Source organism: Coffea eugenioides, chromosome 1 (genome assembly GCF_003713205.1).
Source record: "Coffea eugenioides isolate CCC68of chromosome 1, Ceug_1.0, whole genome shotgun sequence".
Taxonomy (NCBI): Eukaryota; Viridiplantae; Streptophyta; class Magnoliopsida; order Gentianales; family Rubiaceae; genus Coffea; species Coffea eugenioides.
Genome location: NC_040035.1, coordinates 8,759,336 through 8,779,710, shown reverse-complemented (window position 1 = coordinate 8,779,710; position 20,375 = coordinate 8,759,336). Strand labels below are relative to the sequence as shown.

Below are 20,375 nucleotides of genomic sequence, written 5' to 3'. Positions count from 1 at the left end.
CATTGACAATAATTTTGATTTGGCAACTGAAGTCCTTTGAAGCTATCAAATTGATAAAAAAGCAACTGTTGGGCTTGCTAAATTGTTAGTCTGAAGATAAGGTTTTTTGTCTTTGGTATAATTAATAGATTTAGAGTCTAAGAGGATAAAGGTCGAACATGAAAAGCACGTCTCTTATTAATTAATTTCTCTACGAATTTGTATTTTGGAAAGGTATTTATAATAAATTTGAGGAGTTAAATTAATACAATGAAAGATTTGAGATCAATATGAGATTACTCAAAGTTTCAGTCCTAAAACTGAAATTCACCCAAAACTTAATTGAACTCCCATTGTATACCCGATCAAGAATCCCATCGCCATCCGGCGTTTCTCCGGTCCTTAAAAGACAGTCGCCGCCGTCGGGAACCATCCCTCTCAGTCTTCCCCCAGCCATTGTGAAAATGTAAGAATCTTTTAAGATATTTTATTTATTTTTTATTTTTAATATCATCGAACTCGTGTGTCATTTGCATTTAGCTATGATTAGATTATGAGAAAGTTGTTCTTCAAGTTTGCATTTTTCTTCGTAATTGGAAAATGGTGGTCTATTGGCTTGATAATAGGCTGGTTTACGACCATAGATTGGGGCCTGAATGTATGCAAATCTTAGAGAAGTTAAGCTCTGTGAATGCCTCCTATTTGTTTGATAAAATGCCTGAACTAATTCTTGAAAGCTGTTTGTGAGTTTCTCTCTCTCTCTTTGGAGTAAGAATCAAAAGCTTGTCTTTCTATTACTTGATAAGTTGCATTCTGAGGATGGAATTTCTCAAGTGACCAAAAGGGGGAAAAAAGAATTAATGTTAGCGGAGCTTAGCATTTTTACAGAATTTGAAGATATCACAATGTTGGATGGATTCTTAATTAGCATTAATGCTGTTAAGTACCAGTTTTAACTTTGCATATTGGGTATAGTTTGTAGATTCTTCACACAATCTTTGGCTGATTTATTTACTGCAGAATCGGCACATGCCAAGTTGTACCCATTCTTGAAATTATTGTACCGTGGAGAAAGATTGTTGTTGGGGGGGGGGGGGGGGTATTATGAGGAGTAGGTGTGGTATTATTCGGTTCATACCAAATTTGGCTCTTAAGATGGACTGTAATGATTCTTCATTTTTTTCAGTAACTAACAGAATAAGTTGATCAACATGCGTTGAATTAAATGGAGAAGAATATTGATCAACTGCTTCAACTATTGCAGTAAAAGAAAATGAGGGTTTTGACGAGAAGTCTAGAGGTTTGGAGATTGGGAGTTCTCAATTACTTGGAGGCACTCAAGTTGCAGGAGAAGCTAGTCTCAGATAGAAAGGGTGGAAAAATTACTGATACTCTGTTGTCATTGCAGCATCCACCTACATATACTCTTGGAAAAAGGCAAACAGTTCACAATCTATTAGTTTCTGAGTCACAGCTCAAATCCATGGGGGCTGAACTGCATTATACGCAAAGAGGTGGTGATATTACGTACCATGGTCCGCATCAAGCTATCTTGTACCCAATCATTTCACTCAGGGATATTGGATTTGGGGCTCGAAAATATGTGGAGACACTTGAGTTGACAATGATTGAATTAGCCTCTTTGCATGGTGTGAAAGCTCGTGCGGGGGAATCAGGGGAAACTGGGGTTTGGGTTGGGGAAAGAAAGATTGGTGCTATTGGCGTTCGTATTTCATCTGGGATTACCTCACATGGTTTAGCGTTTAATATTGATCCTGATTTAAGTTACTTTGAGCATATTGTGCCCTGTGGAATCACAGATAAAGAAGTTACATCTTTGAAAAGAGAGGTTGATTCTGAGCTTCCTGCTGAAGAGTTGATTCATGAGCAACTAATTTCTTGTTTTGTAAGATTATTTGGCTATAACAATGTTATTTGGAAAGATAATCCCTCATTGTGCGACCAACAAAGCTGACATGGATGTATGCATTATTCTGCAATGACACGATCCATCTAATTGTTTTTCTGAAAGTAAATTCACAATTTTGTGTTGATAAGAGTAAGTTTGGCAGTGATCTGGATATTGACTTGTTGATACAAGATCTTTGTCTATACTTTCTATTTTCTCCTTTTCCTAGGAATTGCATTTGGATGGTCAAAAGAATTAGTGGAAGTTAAAAGATGTCAAAATAAACAGTATGAACTACCCAATCTGGCATCATTTGATGATAATTCTTCAGCTTCATGATGTTATTATGCCTTTCCTCAAATACCATAAAGTGAAAAAGATGCATGTAGCATATTTATTAGGAAGTTAGAGTGCTCTGGTTGTATTTCCTGTAATTTTTTATGAGAATGAGGGGTGCAGCATATACATTAGGGCTTTTAGGAAGCTACGAGCTCCATTATCAACAGGCTAGAGTGTTTGAGTTGATGGACTATGTTTTAATCATCGTAAAGCGATCATTCAAGAGGGTGAATTGCAGTCAGCTTGATCAAACAATGTTCTAGCCAAGCTTATTGATGCCAGAGACCTGTTCTTACACATCTAGGGATTTGAGTTTGTAATGCTAGTTTTTGAAGCCTGAAATGATCCATTGCCAGTGACTTATGCTTGAAGTTGGCAATAATGTGATCCTGAAAAAATGCATACCAGTGCTCTATGATTGAAGATGGCAGTAGAGTTCTTTCATGCGCCTGGGGGAATGTGATCCAGTAAGTTGCATTGTATTGTCCTTTGAAAACTGGCCATTAATTTATACTACTTGAGCTATCTTTCGCATTTCTGTTGATGCTGCTCCAACAATTTTTATCTCTGAAGGGTAGTGATTCTGGTGATGACTATTTCTATTAGTGCAAAGTGATTCAGACGGTTGACAACTGAAAAAGATATTAAACAATCTCACTGGCCTCCCTTGAGGTTTCCAAAAGATCAGACACCTTCCTTAAAACCAAGTAGCTGAAAACAAATCTAACCCAATTCAAAAACACAAATAATAATTGGTTTCTGGAGAGAGAAACAATTTGATACTGCCCTCAAAATTTGCTTTAGTGAGTTAATTTGATATGAACAATACATAACTATTGCAACAAGAATAAAAGTTCACGGGGTGTAAGTGGAACTGATGGTAAAGCCAAGATTTCTATTGCAGTTTGGAAACTAGAAACCAACAGCTCTTTCTGCAACCCTTTCTAATAATGTCTATTTGCAACACCCAACGCACGAGACTCTATATAACAACAATATGAAACCGCAACAAAGGACAATTCAAGAGCTGGGTGGTATTGGATGAGTTCAAGCAATAGTTAAATGAAATGAACAACTGCAATAGTTAGAAACGTACACACATGGCTTGTTCAAGCAATACAGGTGAATCCTGGAACTCACCACCATCATTTACAATCAAGAGTAGATACTGTGAACAAAAACTACCCTATATTAGTGATCTTGATTAACTAAGTAGAAACTAGGAAAAAAAAAAGGGTCATCAATTAGCACTTTCTCTATTTAGAAGTTATCCACAACCACCAACTCATACCTCAATTTCATACAAAACAACACCCATGTTCCATGAAAATGAAAATAATAATCAAGAAACTCAAGAAAAGACACTAGAATGCACTATCAAGAAATCTAAAAAAAAAAAAAGATCAAATCACACAAAACATAATACAAACTACATAATATCATATTTTCCATTTTATGCATCGTCGTTTGATATGATTTAATCATGTGTCAGGTCACTATTAAACATGATCAACAACAACTAACTTAAAATCTGCAACCAAATAATAAAATTTATCTTCCAAAAAGAACGGTGCCTTTTTGTGATGGCAAATTAGAAATTATTTTATCTTTCAAATTGCCATTAATTTAGTTAATCCTACTAACTAATGATTTAAGCAATAATGTCAACATAGTTGCCAAATATTTGATAAGTTGTGAGGGTAATTATATCATTTCACTAGAGCTAACGTAAAAATTGGACCTTAGGAGGTGTTTGAAATTTAGGGGAGGTGTTTGAAATTTTGGAAACCTTAGGAGAGGCTAGCGAACTGTCAAAACCTCAAGGAGGTTTCTAAAATTATCCCTTAACTTTACTACCAGAGCTCATCAAAAGTTGCACTCCATGGTAGTTACAAAGAATTTCGTATTTAGATACTTCGAAATTGGGTTTGATTTTAAGAGTACAAATGGACTTCAAATATCTCGAGTTCCTAGCACCTCTCATGCTGCTCAGTGAGAAACGCAAAATGAAAAGTATGCATCTTATATTGTATTAGTGGTCATCTAAATTGGAATGCATATATCGCAGGTTGAAGGGCATTCACAGATACATTAGCAATCTAGAACAAATATGTAACCACGGTTTTCTTTAATCCTGTTCCTTTTAATTTCCCAAGCACTCAGATTATTTACCTTCGGCGCTCATTTTTTGGCAGAAAGATTTGATACATCCAGTCAAAAGATCGATTTGTCATCAAATAAGTAATGCTAACTTCCCCATCCCCTTTCTCCCACATCAGTTCAGTAGAAAGTCGAGTATGAGTGTTTAAGGTCCATTGAAGTCCCTTCCACTCAGCAATTGCCTGGATGTTGGACTTTAGTGAGTCCCCCTTAGATACCTTTCTCAACGCTTTGTTGAAAAGAAGCAAGAGTCACGGTGAGGGTTAAAAGCTAGCTTAAGTCGAGTGTTTCCCCATCCCCTTTCTCCCACATCGGTTCAGTAGAGAGTCGAGTGTGAGTGTTTAAGATCCATTGAGATCTCTTCCAGTCAGCAACCTTCCTCAACACTTTGTTGAAACGTAATGCTAACACGGTATTGTGGAACAGAAGATGCAATAACTAGCAAGAAAATAGGGTAAATTACATGTTACCCCTCCCATGGTTTTGCATAATATCACATGACTTTTCTAAAATTTCAAAATAATCACATAACTTCCATGTGATTTTGTGTAAAGTGAAAAATAGATAGAAAGCATATTTAATTACAATGATTAGACCATATGTGTTTTAAAAGGACGTGTGATAATATCATAATATCCACTTAACCCCTCTATGATTTACATAAATATTCACTTCTTATAATTTTTACATTTATTCACATAATCCCTGTATGATTTTGTACAAGACGACTAAATCATTGTTTAATTTAACATTTTAAGTAAAGACACAGCTAGTATTTCAACTAAGGATGCCATATATACTCTTTTCTGTAAAATTTCCCATTTATACAAAACCATGGAGGTGCAAAGGCATATTTGGAAATGTTAGGGACATTATATGACAATAGATGAAACCACATAGAGGTTACTAATAATTTACCCAAGAAAAAATGACCTTTTTCAGTTCCCAAGTACTCTAGCGCTTAGTTTAGGCAGAAAAGATGTGACGCATTCAGTTAAAAAATCAATCTGTCAGCAAACAAGTAAAATGCGTAATATGACTTCACATAAATAATGTACTGTGGAACAGTAGGTGCAAAAAACTTGCAAGTTAAAAAAATGAGCGCCTTCTGTTGATTTACGCCAAAAAAGGGGTAAAGAAGGGAGGAAAAAGCAACAAAATAATACTAAGCTTCCATGTGCTATTATAAAAGCAGAACTCTGATTTATAGATATGTACAACTATCATTCTCCATCATATTAATACACAGGAAACTTATGAAGAACAAGACAGCATGCACACCCCAGGACGATAAGCCCATGCAGGGGGCAAGCGTGCATATTTCTCCATTCCTGGCTGCTCATCAAAAGGACGTTCCATAACCTTCAATAATCTGCGAACCTCTTCGAAGTCGCCCATCTCAGCAGCATCAATGGCACTTTGGCATAAATAGTTCCTAAGAACGTACTTAGGATTTACAGAATTCATTGAGGCCTTCCTCTCCTCATCAGAGATACCACTAGCAGAAAGCTACAAAAATAAAAATGAAGGCTGTGAAACGCGCGATTCATACAACTTGAGAAGTTACAACATTTCAGCAGAAACAAACAGATACTTCAGTCACAAGTAGTGCACAACAAACAACTTGAACAGCAACACAAACAAACTCTTAAAAAGTGGCCCTTGCTAAAGAAACATTCAAGAAATAAATATCTTGAGCAATAATTTGTTCCCCAACCTAGGAGGCCACAACTTGGACACAAGAAGCCAGCTCCAGAGCCGAGGTACTCTTCACCTGGCTCTGCAGTGGTAAGGAACTACCTTGTTTATTCTCTTCAGGTTTACTTTTACAGAAGACTGTCATGTCACACCATTAAAAAGCAGATATGAACACAAGGTAAAAACAGTTCAAACAACGCCATACTCCCAAGAAGAGATGACATGAGTACCAAAAGCTACCAATGAACTCTATGGTCAGTTCCAGCTTCAATTCCAAAGCTTGTATGTTATATTTGCTCCCATGTTATTAAATCAGTTTCATACAAATTTTCTAACATTTCATGGTATCATCACTTGCAGGTGAAAGAATATCAAAGTTACATCACATGACCATCAACCAATACCATGGCACAAATATTCTTGTAAAACACTAGGTGCGCAAAATATCAAGACGGGGAATTTATTAAAGAACTACGTGTAAACAAAAGGTTAAACTTTTGCTGATTCTAAATTTCAGATAATTGATTCAACATTGGTACATATGTTTCAAGCAACCCACAAGAGAATAAGCCAAGCAGGAACATGGAAAACCTAGAGAAAATAGCACAACCAGATTCAAAAGTAACTTAGGATGAGTTGCCAAACAGAACTTGGTAAAGAGCCAAGAGAACCATAAATATGACTTTCGAGGAAGTCAACACAATAGGCAGACAGACAGAGGGAAAAAGACACGAGGCAACAGAAGATTGGGGAGGAAAAAAATTGAGACTCCTCATAATTTCTTTACAGCATTAAGTTTGCTCCCCATTAAATTACAGCACAAATTTTATCTTAGTCAGTCTATCTGCGAAACCGACAGCTCAAAACATCATATTGTCTCAATGAATTCATAGGACAACTTGCTATCACCAATTTCACTCCTGAGCAACACTTGACTTAACGACTTGTGAAAATCTTCCCCTTCTGCTCGTCTACCCTCTTCGGATATAGGAAAAGCTCTCGATCTAGTTGATGTGGTCATGATAGGGGTCAGCTATACTTGTTGGAGCCAACATATGAAATCAATGTATAAAAAGTTGAAATCGCATCTACATTCTTAGTGTGAAATTCGGCTAGTACTTATTTTACTCCAAACCATGCCTTCTCACTGCAACTCCATTTGTACAAGATGCATGTATAGTAGTCTAGTCCATAAAAAAAATTGAAAAAAAAAAAAATCCAGATGAATAAACAGTTGAATAGCACTTCGGCATGTTGTTTCTTCAATATATTTTCTTTTTGCCGCTCCTACAGCTAACTGTCCCTGACTTTTACAAATTAGCAGCCATATTTCAGGCCCAAAATTGGTACACAATTGCACCAAAATATCTCTATGGCAACACAGGAAAAGGCACCAACAAGCAACACAGAAGAAGAAAATTAATTTCAGACGAGAATAAACTAGAGGCATTGAAACATTTAAGTGACAAATTGAAGATGAGGCAATGAACCAGGTAACTGACACTACGCTCAAGGAGAATCACAATTCTTCAGGCAAAGCCCTACCATAACACGCTCTTAAGAGCTAAGGGACAAAAATATGTAGTTAATTAGACTACAAAATTTAATAAACTACTAGCAAATTCCCACGCACTATTAAGTATTTAATTCAATAAGCATGCCAGATGAAGAGATCACCATATATTAAATAGCACCAAACCAGATATAGTAATGAGATATTTGGAAGATTATGAGGCTCTAGGACTTGGGGTCCCAGGTTATAGACCCCTCTCCCCCTCCCCGCTTCTTAAATCCCATCCCTCTGCTGCTAGAAATTTGAAAAAAAATATTAAAAAATATATATATTTGGAAGATTAAATTCCATAAGTAACACCCTATCGTTGTCTAAAATGGTGGCAGTTACCATTCCAAACTACATTTGCCATCTATCAATATTCAAAGGAGAAATTTTCTTATGCTATGTCAAAAAAATCACATTTACCTCTTCAGTGTAATGATAAGTTCGCCAAATATCAAAAAATATGTAACCTTTGAATAGCATATGTGAGTTTCAATTAAACAGACAATACCTCTTCAATATAGGACTTCACCCAGCTGGTCCATGCCTCCTTCCGTTCTTTACCAATATCAAGCAGTACTGCCTTTAAAGGAATCAATAGCTCATCTTCAGGAATGGCAGGGTCAGCTTTAATATTTGAGAGCAACCGGAAGAAATTTGTATAGTCTACTTTATCAACAGCCATATTGTTAAGAAGTTTGCTGAGCAACTGTTTATTGTACTTTGGCAGGCCAAGTTTTTGAGTCATTATAGCCTGATAATCATCCATAAACTTGGTTCCATATCTGTAGCAAGTCATACCCAGAATGTCACAAAAAATTCTATAAAATTAATTTGAAAAACAAAAGCCATTAAAAGCACCTCTCCATAACATAATTTGACTCCTTATCAGTAATCAACTTGGCAGAAGATAAAGTCCTAGCAAATTGGGCAATGTTCCACAGGGCAATATCAGGTTGATTTGCAAAACAGTATCTCCTCCCAGGAAGATCTGTTGTGTTTGGAGTATAACTTGGATCAAAAGCATCTAAGAAGCCAAAAGGACCATAGTCGATGGTAAGTCCCAGCACACTCATGTTGTCAGTATTCAAAACACCATGTGTGAAACCAACACCCTGCCACTTTGCAATCAAGGATGCTGTACGCTCAGAAACTTCCACAGCCCAAGCTGGTACATCAAACATTAGAAACTCTTAGTACCAAAATAAATAAATATGTGTGTAAGCTTTCTGTCTTTCTTCCTCCTCTTTTTTTTTTTTTGGCCGGGGGGGGTGGGGGGGGTGGGGTGTGTGTGTGTGTGGGGGAGGGCGTTGGGTGTTTAGAGAAGAAGAAGAGGGGATGGGTCAAAACTTGCTATCATATCACATATTTTGTCCTTTTAATTGCAATACTGAGAGAATATGGAAGGTAACCCCCCACGATAAAAGAACTGGAAAAAACAAGCAGAATTCATGTAACAACCAACGTAGAATCTATCCCCAAACTTCATTCTTGTAAATAAGCAGACTGATTAGCAAAATCCTGTAGCCAAAAGACACATGGTGCAAGAAACCTGAGAAAGCAATGGTAACTGATCTCAAAACCTGCTTGGACTGGTCAACATAATCAGGCCAACCCTGTTCCCTGCAGGAACACTTCTACCAATCCTTAAGCTCCAAGAAAACCCACATGGAATATATCTTCTAGTCTCCGAAACCAAATTAGAAAATCTAGGAACCCTCTCATTTTCCTAGGTTAATTAGCAAGAACTAACAGCATGTATCCGTAGTTAAGTCCAGAATGAGACTCATAAGAAACATACAACCGGCAACTTGGACTGGCAAAATGACAGCAACATATATCAAAAAATCATGCCCGAAGGATACTTAATTTAACACCTATTATCACTTATATACTGCCACTAATTATGTAAATTAAATGCCAACCTGCATACTTGTTTGAGGTTAGATCCACCACTTCATTGTCTTCCTCCCCGGTTTGAAAAGATACACTTTCGCTCTTACTCATATTCTCTAAATGGGGATAATGATGCTTAATGGTGTAGTCTGCCAAAGTACGAACAATATCAAGATCCTCTTTTCCTCTAGAAGCATGTATTTGGTATGAACCGAAGCGAAGGAAAGATTGAGCTACTCTGCAAACAATTGCACCAGGTTCCTCCTTTGGATTTCCACTGCACAGACACAGAAATAAAAACTAATAATTCACAAATTAAACCAATAAAACATGACAGATGAAGAAATATTAAATTGTGGTGGCATCAATTTAAATCAAGTTACAGCCCTACCCCTAAGCAATGCATGCAGAAAAGTACAAATTCTCATTCCGGTATCAACCTAGTGTTGTAAAATCAAGACTGTGCTTAAAAAAATATGCTATATTTGGTTAAAGTCAACAAGATCATACAGAAATTTAAGGACCAAGACATCGGAATAACATGCAAACACATCAAACATTGGAAACTCCTTTATTTTTTGAATTACTAACATGGGGCTGTAATGGAATATCAAACTCAGAAAAAACACATTAAAACATAAAAGCTAGAACATATATCAAGCTCAAAAAAACCGCATGAAAAAACCATGACTGAAGAACATACTCATAGAACATGTCTCGGGTGACAAATTTTCCAGTTGTCACAAGACAAAGAGCACGTGTTGTGGGTATTCCCAGAAAATACATTGCTTCACTACAAAGAAATTCCCGTATACTACTTCGTAACACTGCAAGACCATCTGCAAATCGGCTGTATGGTGTTTTTCCAGCACCTTTGAGCTGCAACTCCCACCTTTCTGAATTTGAGTTAAGAAGCTCCCCAAGAGTTATTGCCCTGCCATCACCTAACTGACCAGCCCACATTCCAAACTGGTGTCCTCCATAGCATTGAGCATAAGAAACCCTATAGGAGTGACATGCTGAAATGTTAATCAAGCACCATAGAGGACCTCTAGGATGTATAAGCCGACGTGACACTTACCCTCCAACCAAGGGAGAAGCTCCGGAAAATATCTGCGCAAAATCAGGTCTTTCAAACCTGAAACAACAAATATGTTTAGGAAGATGACATAAGACATCAATGAGAAAGAGAAGAGCCGAACATCAAGATCCAGACAGAAAAAGAGAGAACTAAAAGGAAGTAACCACATCTTAGTAGTATTATGTATATTTTCTTCCAGGAAACAATTCAACTCTATCTGACCTAACTCAGACAAGAAATACCATACACAAACTTCCAAATCAGCTACATTATCATTTAAAATTAGGAACCACCTCCTGATTCTTGTGATAATTTTGAAAATACCAAGCAATGGGAAAAAAGCATATCCTGAAATAACCGCGCTAACAAAAAGGCAGGGAAACTGCAGGCCCACCATGTGCTTAAAATAGCATTGCAGGTTTTGGCAGAGAGCAGAAGAATCCTTGTTCACTACTTCACTATAATAAACTTATATTGCCACCTTCAGGATGCAGACGAGAAAAAAAGCCAGATATGTTCTACATCACAACCTAGTGAATCTAGCTCACACAAACAGCTATTGTACATTCAAGATCATCCAACATAAAGTTGATGATAAAGTCAACTATTAGAACCTCAAAACAGCACAATGGCGAATGTACTCAAGAACTTAAAGCTGCTATGCAAGAGATCCAAACCATTATAAGCTTTATGAAGAAAACATCCTTTTCCACTACTAATGAGGAAATACTGTTAGCCTTTTCCACTACTGCAGCAGATTTATGCAGACAGGAAAAGAGGTCTCATTTCATACAATGGACCTAAATCCCCATTTTTCACATAACTCCAAAAAGAAGCCAATTATCGCTACACCATAGCAAAGCATCTTTGCCTTAGAGATTGTATGTCCAGACTCCTTAGATTGGTCATCACATTCACAATTGAATAATAATGAAAAAGACTGCCAGATAAAGTAGAAAAAGATCGAGAGTGCATTTCACCAGTAAGTAGTGAAGCAACAAATTTCCACAAGGAGAACCTTTTTCTTCCAACTAAAAAAAAACGCCTGATAATTCTCAAATCAATAACAATGTCAGCTGTTTAAAGAGGCTTTAAAGTTACACCATGCACACATCTTTGTGCTGTACCCCAAAGATGCACATAACACATGAAACAAACTCGCATACTCACTCTTTAGAAGCCAAGTCAAGTGATTCAGCAACTGATTCTGACCATGCAACGAGTTGAGGGTTCTCCACTTCAGCTGACGGCGATACTTTTGTATAACAAGCATGTAATACCTATATATCAAATTGCAAAGTCAATTGAAAAACATCAATCAAGTGCCAATATCCCATAAAAAGCCAATCCTGCAAGACCACTATGTATTATGCATTCACTATTTGCTTCCAACATCAACATTTACTACCCTACTGCAGAATTAGCTACAAACTAAAAAGTTAAGTGAAATTTCTGAAAAGGGTGAGTAATCCAGCAAAATGGCCCTATTTATCAAGTTGCAGAGCTGACGTTAACATTGAAAACATCAATTATTGTCAATACATTTTAGGTTAACCCTCCAAAAACTGCTAAGAGTATGCTTTTAGTATATGCTGCCCAACATTAACAGATATCCCTACATCAGAATTAGTTGATGCACAAAACCTTGGAATAAATTTGTGAAAAGGGTAGTTAATCCACCTTGGTGTAATTCTGTGCTATTGCTAATATAGAAGGCAATTACACCTACATTTTTGCACAAAATGTGCACATTTAAGTTCAGATTGAACTAAACGTTCTACAAAGATCAACTAAATGCCCTTTACAATAGAAAGGTCAAAATTGTTCCCTCTTTTATTAATGAGGCAGCCAAGCGCTGCTTTTTCAGTAATTTTCCTTAAATTAAAGCACACAATTTCCTTACCACTTAATATAGTTAAATCCCATTAGCTACAAAAAAGGCCCATTAAACCCTATCCATAAAATTCACTCAAAGAAAAGATAAAAAACAGAAAATATTACATCATTCAGAGAAGTAACAAATTAAACGAGTAATGGCAAGATATCCAATCAGTCCATTTCCACACTCCATATATATTCAGCAAACCCTAAAAAGAAGAAAAGATAAACATTTTGCATAAATTAAGAAAATATAAGCACAAAAAAACTTTAAAAAAAAAAAAACTAACCTCTCTTGGCATAATATCAGTTCGGGGGTCACCAGGGAGCTCTCGAACAAATGAATGATCCCAATTAAGTTCCTCCAGCTTCAATTTCACCCCTTTATTTTTACTAACATTATTAATACCATCATGATTTCCACCATGATTATTGGAATTCAAGCTCTGATTTCTGAGATCATCGGCGATGGAATCAACGGCTGCGATTGACGGAGAATCCATAGCAGAAGAAGAAGAACGAGGAAAGAAATTGGAGTAGTGGCGTTGCTGTGATTTGGAGAAGATGGAAGGGCAAAAATGGAATCTTGGTTTGGCTAAGAGAGAAGAGCGGAGATTGAAGAAGAAGGCGGTGGTGGTGGAAGAAGAAGAAGCTGATGAAATGTAGGAAAGCATTTTTTTTTTTCGTTTTTATTTCTCTTTTGTGGTTTTTTTTTAGATTTTTTGGTTTTAATTTTCTGCAAGCGGCCGCCGCTTTTGGTTGTTGTGTCTTTGTGCTTTGGATTGCGACACGTGTTTATACAACTGTGTTTGTTTGACTAGTTTTTTTTTTTTTTTTTTTTGGGTCAATTGTTTTGGTTGGTTTTGGAAAAGGGATAATATGAGAAACCTCCCCCAATATTACCAGGCATCCATGAGGTTTTGAAAATATCATTTACCTCTTCTAATAATTGCAAAAAGATTATGTCAATTGTCACTTAACACATAATTCATATGTTAAATAAATATAGCTCAAAAAATTAAAAAAAGAAACAAAAGCCACTTAGTTCTCTTTTTCCTTTCTCTAACATTCTCTCTTACTTTTTTTTTATGACTATATGATTTTTATGTGTAATTTATTGTAAATTGAAATTTATTGATCTTTAACTTTTTGTGTTGTGATAGAATGGGGTATAATTTTGCAGTTTATTTTGAATTAATTTTTATAATATTCAGTACAATTTAAAAATTTGGGTACGGGTTAAGAAGTTGAAAAAAATTATAACATTAAAAAGAAATAGGTTTTAAGCATATAGAGTTAATTTTGCAGTGTATTTGTTTGCAAATCTCCTTTTTCTTTTTCAGATTTATATTTTTACGGATTATAGCATTATGTTGTGATAGTACTACTTACGATTATTTTTTAGGTGGTGGTTTTCTTGAAATAAACAAAGTGGCTTAGGAGGATATTTATTTAGCGAGCAAAAGCGTAGTTTAGGGTTTTTCAAAATTTTATTACATAAATAACAACGGCTCCGTTTGGATTTGCATTTTTTCCAAAAATTGTTTTTGTCTTTCAAACACACCAAATGTTGTGAGCCCACAACAATTATGGCTACAGTTAAAGAAATGCGAAACTACGTCGTTTGGGCAAAAGCCCCAGTTGTCTATTTTTCGGCTATTGTTTGCAAAGGCAACCCAAAACCACTTTCCCAAAATCACACGAGTGTGAATGCCGAGAGATTCAGGACCGCGAACAGCTTCTGCTTCCTCAAAATGCTCCTCTAAAGCTAAATTGACGACTGAGTTTGTCAGCTCAAGCTCGATGAAGAAGCGAAGTCAGAACGCATCCAAGCTCCCTCCTCGTTGCGCGACTTCAGCTCAAACATTGTTTGAGCTCTCCGACCCCCTCTTTAGCTCTTTAGCTCGATATCCGGTATGTTTTTTTTTTCTTTCAAAAGCTTCTTAGCCTTCTGTTGTAAAGACTAATTTCTGAACTAGATTGTTAATTAGCAGTGGGGAAGGTTGTACTTTCAGATTTAATGTGGCCAAATCGCAAATATATGCGATACACTTGTGATCTGGAGTATGAACAGTGTTAGGGTTCATCCAAGAATGGACTTCATTTGCAAATTTTTTCACCGTTTTCGAAGAAATTTGGACTGATTAAACAAAAAATTGCTTGCTTTATCTTTTGATGGAACCTTTTTGTGTGTGCATCGTCAGAGCTGGCTTTCTCTGAGGAGCTATGAAATGCGAACATTTTTTGACCGCATTAATTTGGTTGGATAAAAGAGAAATTAAACTATGTCATACCATTTAATTGTTTGCTTAAGGGGAAGAGAACTTGACTGATTTGCCTAATTTATTTGGCTGTTTTAAATGTACTTTATGCCATACCATTTAATTTACTCTCTGGTTCTCTCTCTCTCTCTCTCTCTCTCTCTGGTAATTTTAATTTTACAGTCTCTTTACTAGAATTTTGCACGTTTGGGAATCATCCAGAAAACTGTAATGGAGCTGCATTGCCCTTAACATGTTTATGTGCAATTTGTGTTTAGTCATACAATGCTTAATCTAATTTAATAGTTAAGATTTTCATATCTGTATTCCTTTTATTGGTATCTGGATCTGATTGCAACATGCTTGAATAGAATTTCTATCATTATTCAGCCTAATTTGAGTCATGTGTTCCCTTGTAATCTGACAAATGCCACCTTAACGTAATAATTTCTAGTTGAAGTGTCTCTGTGCTAGATGTCAATGACACGTTCTTGCAATTAGCAATCATATGTGAGATTGTGAAGAATCACCATGTTTCAAACATTTATCATATATATAATAGCTGCTACTGTTTAGAAAGAGCATTTTCATTGCATTTGTCCTTAGTCAATTAACTTGTAATATCAAACCTTCATATGTCTAGTTAAGAATTTACCCGCCGCTTGTTATCTCTATTGTTCATTTAGCAGTTGTTTTTGAGACTGTTCTATGTCTCTGCTGGCTGCTGCAACAGAATCCTTGGCTACCCTCCTGCTGCCACACTATAGTTTTATGCCTGACCTGTAACTGACTTTCTTGAAACATTGAAACAAAGGATATTTGATTTCAAGGCCAAAAACTTCATACCCTTGTTTATGATTTGCCTCCAACAAAGTTGTAAACTTACTTATCTATGCTATCTGGTATGACATAAAATTGAACTTCTACTTCAAATATGCCATGGATAAGTGTAGGATACATAGTTAAGAGACTCTTACGTTAAACAATCCTTCGTTGCCTTCATCAGAACTGAATAATTTTATACTAGGTGCATGCTTGATTGGAAAGTCAACATAAGAAATTATTATGCGGAGAGAGCTGCCTTTGACTATCCAGACTTGCCTTCAATAGGCTTATTAAGCTCTCGTTCTGATCCTATTTTATCTAGTTCTAGATACTAATGACTTTAGTTAACTATTTTGATGAATATCTTAAAAGAATGATTGGGTTTATTTGCCAAGTCCTCAAGTTCTCTTCCCCCCCCCAATATTGTCATTATCTTTTTTTTAATGTCATTCCATTTAGTTTGCTGTTTTTTTCTTACTTTATGGCCTAATTCTGTGTTTTTTTCCCTGAATGAACTGCTGCACGCTATTTTAGGCTGCTAACTTTTTTTTTTTACCTCGAAAACACTTGATGTCTTTGTCTAACTTCATACTGCTATTCGGTGCTAAAAAACAGGGTAGTTTACTGCTCTGGTTGCCATTTTCTAAGGTTATATGCCCCCTATTATCCGCCGTGCTTCCAGAGGTATATTTGCTTGGTTCTTCTTTTTTTTGGCCTTGTTCAGTGCTGGTAAGTAATTTTATATCTATGTCAACACAGCATTGAAGTAGAAAATCATCCAGAATTCTCGTTCATCCAACTCAGTGTGGGGGGAAAACGATTTAAGGAAGTTGCATTTCTAACTATTACAAGGTAATTCTTGCTCCTCCTCTAGTTTGGTTATTGTTATGTCGTCTCTTGGATAATCAATAATCATGCCTGTAACTTTATTTTTTTGTTTTGATAACTGGATTTGTTTGTGGGTTAATAAGATGAGAAAACAAAGGCGCAATCCAGGTGGGGAGCGTATGTATTTCTCTAGGCAGCACAAAATTGATTTTGCCAACCACCTTGTGAGCATGCATAGAGCTAGTGAAATTAGGGACAATAACATTACTAGCTATGTAGTTCCCGAAATCCAACGCCGGTTGAACGGCTAATATGGCACCTCCTTCTCCTCTAATAGTATAAGAGGCAAGTACTATGCATTGCGCGAGCTGACCAAACTCTACATTGCCTTCAAGAGGCGGGGAACGGGAATGGGTTGGGATAGCCAGAAGTTTACCTGGCTTATGGACGATAGCCAGTGAGCCGAGATGGAGCAGGTATAACTATTTTGGTGTTTTTATATCTTTTAAAATTTGTTTTTAATAGTTATATATGCTGGTTCCTTTAACTCCTTTTTGGCTGTTTTTTTTTTTACTAGGTCAACCCAAAGTTTGCAAAATTTCAAAATAACTGTACCATCTATCATTTGCTTGAGGAGGTCTTTGTCAATCAAGGCGCGACGAGAGAACGAGCCCAGTACTTCAGCCGAGGAGCAAGACATGAAGACTGCTGCACGACTTGCACGGGGAAAGGGAAGGTCGGACTTTGCGGCTGAGGATGCTGAAGTTGAGGTAGGAGGGGTCACCTCAGTGAAAGGGAAGAGGGGGAAAGGAAAGCGGAAGTCGGGTGATTGCTCAAGCGGTAGTCCTATGTCCACTGCCTCTGGATCAGTGACTGACAGATACCTCAGGGCTCTTGACACCATTGAATCGCTGGTTAGTCGAAAGAAGAGCTCCAGCATGAGTGTCTCAGTTAGTTCTCCGAACAAGCATCGTTCTAGCCGTGATGTCTCGAAAAAAACCGACTATGACGTTGCCATGGATGAACTTCAGGGATTAGAGAACGTGCCCTACGTAGCCAAATTTGCTGCTGCTGCTGAAATACTGAAGGATAAGCAAGAGCTGGCTGTTTGGAATTTAGCTGGATCTGACGCCGACTGCATCACCTGGATGAAGTTAAAAGGCTATTTCCCGCCTGACCCTCAGGAGCCCTATCCCCCACCCCTATTTTAGTTGGTTGCCTTGTTCATCGGGAGCACTTATTTGGAGCTTGAGTTGTTGCCTTTGTTTGTTTATACTTGAGACAATTAGTTGTAGCATTTGCTACCGGAACTTGGACTTTAATTTTTCTTAGTGTTATCATTTGTTTATTTAAATTCCGGATGCTATGAGGCCATGACTTTGTTGAGGATTTGACAATTCTTAATGTTGAGTATTTAAATTCAGGATATCTTTGTGATCATGACTGATTGTTGGATAGTATTTAAATTCAGGATAATTTTTTTTGGCAATGAATATGTTAGATATAACTTGAATTCAGGATGACTTTGTGGCCATGAGTTTATGGTCCATAGTTGCCTCATTTGAGGATGACTTTTTCGAAATGAATGTGTTGGCTAGTATTTAAATTGAGGATGACTTTGAGGCCTTGACGGTGTTGGCAAGTATTTAAATTTAGGATGCTTGAGGGGCCACCTTAACTAGTTAACATTCATTTTTTGGTTTTAAGGTTATTGTTTGGAACTATTCGGGTGATTGCTCTAGTATTGCTTAATCTTAGCTGGCCAATACATTTTAGCATCGAAGGTATTACATAGTGACCAAATGATACTATTTGCCTTCTTAATATTAGCTTTTCCATATTGTCTTGAAAAGGAAGTTAATGACTAGTCTTTGTAAATCGCATATAATTTCCTGCGAACTGATTATTGCATGTGTATAGGTATTTTTAAGTCATTTTTTGTTAATGCATGCAGTCAATTGTTAACAGTATTGATCATTACTGTTGTCTCATTTTTCCTCAGATTCACCTTTGACGAAACTGAACCAATAACACCTCAAATGGAGTTTGATAATTATGTGCATGGTGGGGATTTCTTTGACAAATCGACGAGGAGGAACTCATTTTGACCTTTGTCATGTTTGTACTTGCTGGATTGGCCTTATTCGACCCATACCTAAACCTTTTGCAGCGGCGACGAATCCGAGCTGGTGCACAGTCTGGTGCTCAATAGGTTGCAGAGCTGAAAAACGGTCGTCGAGACAGAATATTCGACAACCTTCGCATGGAAGCTCCCCTTTTCCTCCAGTTATGTGACTTGTTGCTTGATAGGGGCTATTGGGAGCCCCACCCGACACAATGGGTGGGAATTGATGAGTCTGTTGCCATTTGCCTTCTGTGTTTGAATTATAATGAGCGACATAGGGTGCTAGCCGAGAGATTCCAACATTCTTCCGAGACAGTGGACCGCCATCTACGACGCTGCCTTCGATCTCTCGTTCGATTGGAACGCGACTTAGTCAGACCGATAGATTATCACATAATTCATCCAAGAATACAGAACAAAGCACTGTTCTGGCCCTGGTTTAAGGTTAGGGGTTATTTTGTGAAATTAGTATTTAATTTAACCTGTTGGAGACATAACGCTGGTATATTGTGATTAGGATTGCGTTGGAGTGATTGATGGAACACACGTTTCAACTTGGTGTAGAGCCGAAGACAGGGATCGTTACCAGAATAGGCATGGCAGCTTATTACAAAACATTCTAGCCATGTGTGATCATAACATGAGATTCACTTATGTCAGGGTAGGGTGGAAGGGTAGCGCACATGATTCCAGGATCTTACGAGATGTTTTACTTGATCCTAATTGTGCCTTTCCATGACTACCAGCAGGTGAGTAAAAATTAAATGAAATACCGCATTGCCTAATTGAGTTTTTGCCTTGTTTAAATATATATATTTATAATGGATTTAACTATAATTACATGATATGCAGGGTAGTATTACGCGGTGGACACGGCATACACAAATATGTCAGGATTTATGACTCCCTTTAGGGGTGCACGGGGAACCCATCAAGAGCGGGCAGCGCGAGCACTTTTCAACAGATGCCATGCATCGTTAAGAAACATTATAGAACGCACGTTTGGTGTCTTGAAGAAGCAATTTCCGATATTTAAGGGTCTCATGCATAACTATTTAATGGCAACACAAAATAATATTGTCCTGACTTGTTGTGCCTTGCACAACTTCATGTGCGATCATGTTCCCAATGACGTATATTTTGTTGAAGAAGAAGCAGATGGAGCATTGGCAGATAATATAAACCCCTTCAACCAAATGGCCAGAGCACAACAACTAGATATGTCGACTCAAGGAATTGCTGGCTGGAATGAATATAGGAGAGCAATAGCCGATCACATGTACTATCACCAACATTTGTAGAACATGGTGATCGTTATCTATTCGGTGCTTATGAAACAATAAGGCGGATTGTCAAATTTAAAATAATAATTAATGTTTCTACGGACATATTATATCTGGCATGTACACTTATGAAACCTCTATTTTCTAAGTACTCAATTAATTGTACCACTACGAAAGGCATTATGTATTTTAGGACATGGTGATCGTTATCTATTCCGTGCTTTTCTTACAATAAGGCGGATTGTCAAACTCAAAATAATTGCTTAATGTTTCCACTGACATATTATATCTGGCATGTACACTTATGAAACCTCTATGTATTAAGTACTCAGTTAATTGTACCAGTGCAAACGACATTAAGTATTTTAGGAAGGATATTTAAAGAGAAAGAAAATTTTAAATGTTGTTTTTCAAAAACAGTGAATCCAAACAAGTTTGTTTTTCAAAAAAAAATCTGTTTGTGAACAACAGCTAATCCAAACAACATTTACTATTTTTCAAAAAATGAACAGCAAAGTTTTTTTAAAACACTCCCAAAAACAGTTAATCCAAACG

The 20,375-nt window shown here is 36.9% G+C and overlaps 4 protein-coding genes across 5 annotated transcripts; 3 read left to right on the top strand and 1 right to left on the bottom strand.

The window, feature by feature from the left end:
• Positions 1-380: 380 nt before the first annotated feature.
• Positions 381-2,043, top strand: LOC113782364 (octanoyltransferase LIP2, mitochondrial). Of its 2 annotated transcripts, none has more exons than XM_027328259.1 (2): positions 381-445; positions 1,166-2,043. In XM_027328259.1, exon 2 carries the CDS (start codon positions 1,253-1,255, stop codon positions 1,952-1,954), a length of 702 nt encoding a protein of 233 aa, XP_027184060.1. In that variant the 5' UTR covers positions 381-445; positions 1,166-1,252; the 3' UTR covers positions 1,955-2,043. The 2 variants fall into 2 exon arrangements, with proteins under 2 accessions (XP_027184060.1, XP_027184063.1); XM_027328262.1 differs by having other exon boundaries at positions 384-445; positions 1,244-2,043.
• A 3,366-nt stretch (positions 2,044-5,409) lies between these two features.
• On the bottom strand, positions 5,410-13,184 carry LOC113760927 (UPF0061 protein azo1574). Its single transcript, XM_027303682.1, has 8 exons — positions 12,789-13,184; positions 11,791-11,900; positions 10,621-10,677; positions 10,243-10,542; positions 9,569-9,816; positions 8,505-8,811; positions 8,155-8,428; positions 5,410-5,896 (listed from the first exon to the last, which is right to left on the bottom strand). Exons 1-8 carry the CDS (start codon positions 13,170-13,172, stop codon positions 5,642-5,644), a joined length of 1,935 nt encoding a protein of 644 aa, XP_027159483.1. The 5' UTR covers positions 13,173-13,184; the 3' UTR covers positions 5,410-5,641.
• A 3,606-nt stretch (positions 13,185-16,790) lies between these two features.
• On the top strand, positions 16,791-17,795 carry LOC113751660. The gene is made up of 2 exons (XM_027295751.1): positions 16,791-16,888; positions 16,990-17,795. The coding sequence occupies exon 2, from the start codon at positions 17,111-17,113 to the stop codon at positions 17,621-17,623; it is 513 nt and encodes a 170-aa protein (XP_027151552.1). The 5' UTR covers positions 16,791-16,888; positions 16,990-17,110; the 3' UTR covers positions 17,624-17,795.
• Positions 17,796-18,675: 880 nt separating this feature from the next.
• Positions 18,676-19,838, top strand: LOC113767220. Its single transcript, XM_027311336.1, has 3 exons — positions 18,676-18,981; positions 19,203-19,286; positions 19,395-19,838. The coding sequence occupies exons 1-3, from the start codon at positions 18,676-18,678 to the stop codon at positions 19,836-19,838; spliced, it is 834 nt and encodes a 277-aa protein (XP_027167137.1).
• Positions 19,839-20,375: the final 537 nt, after the last annotated feature.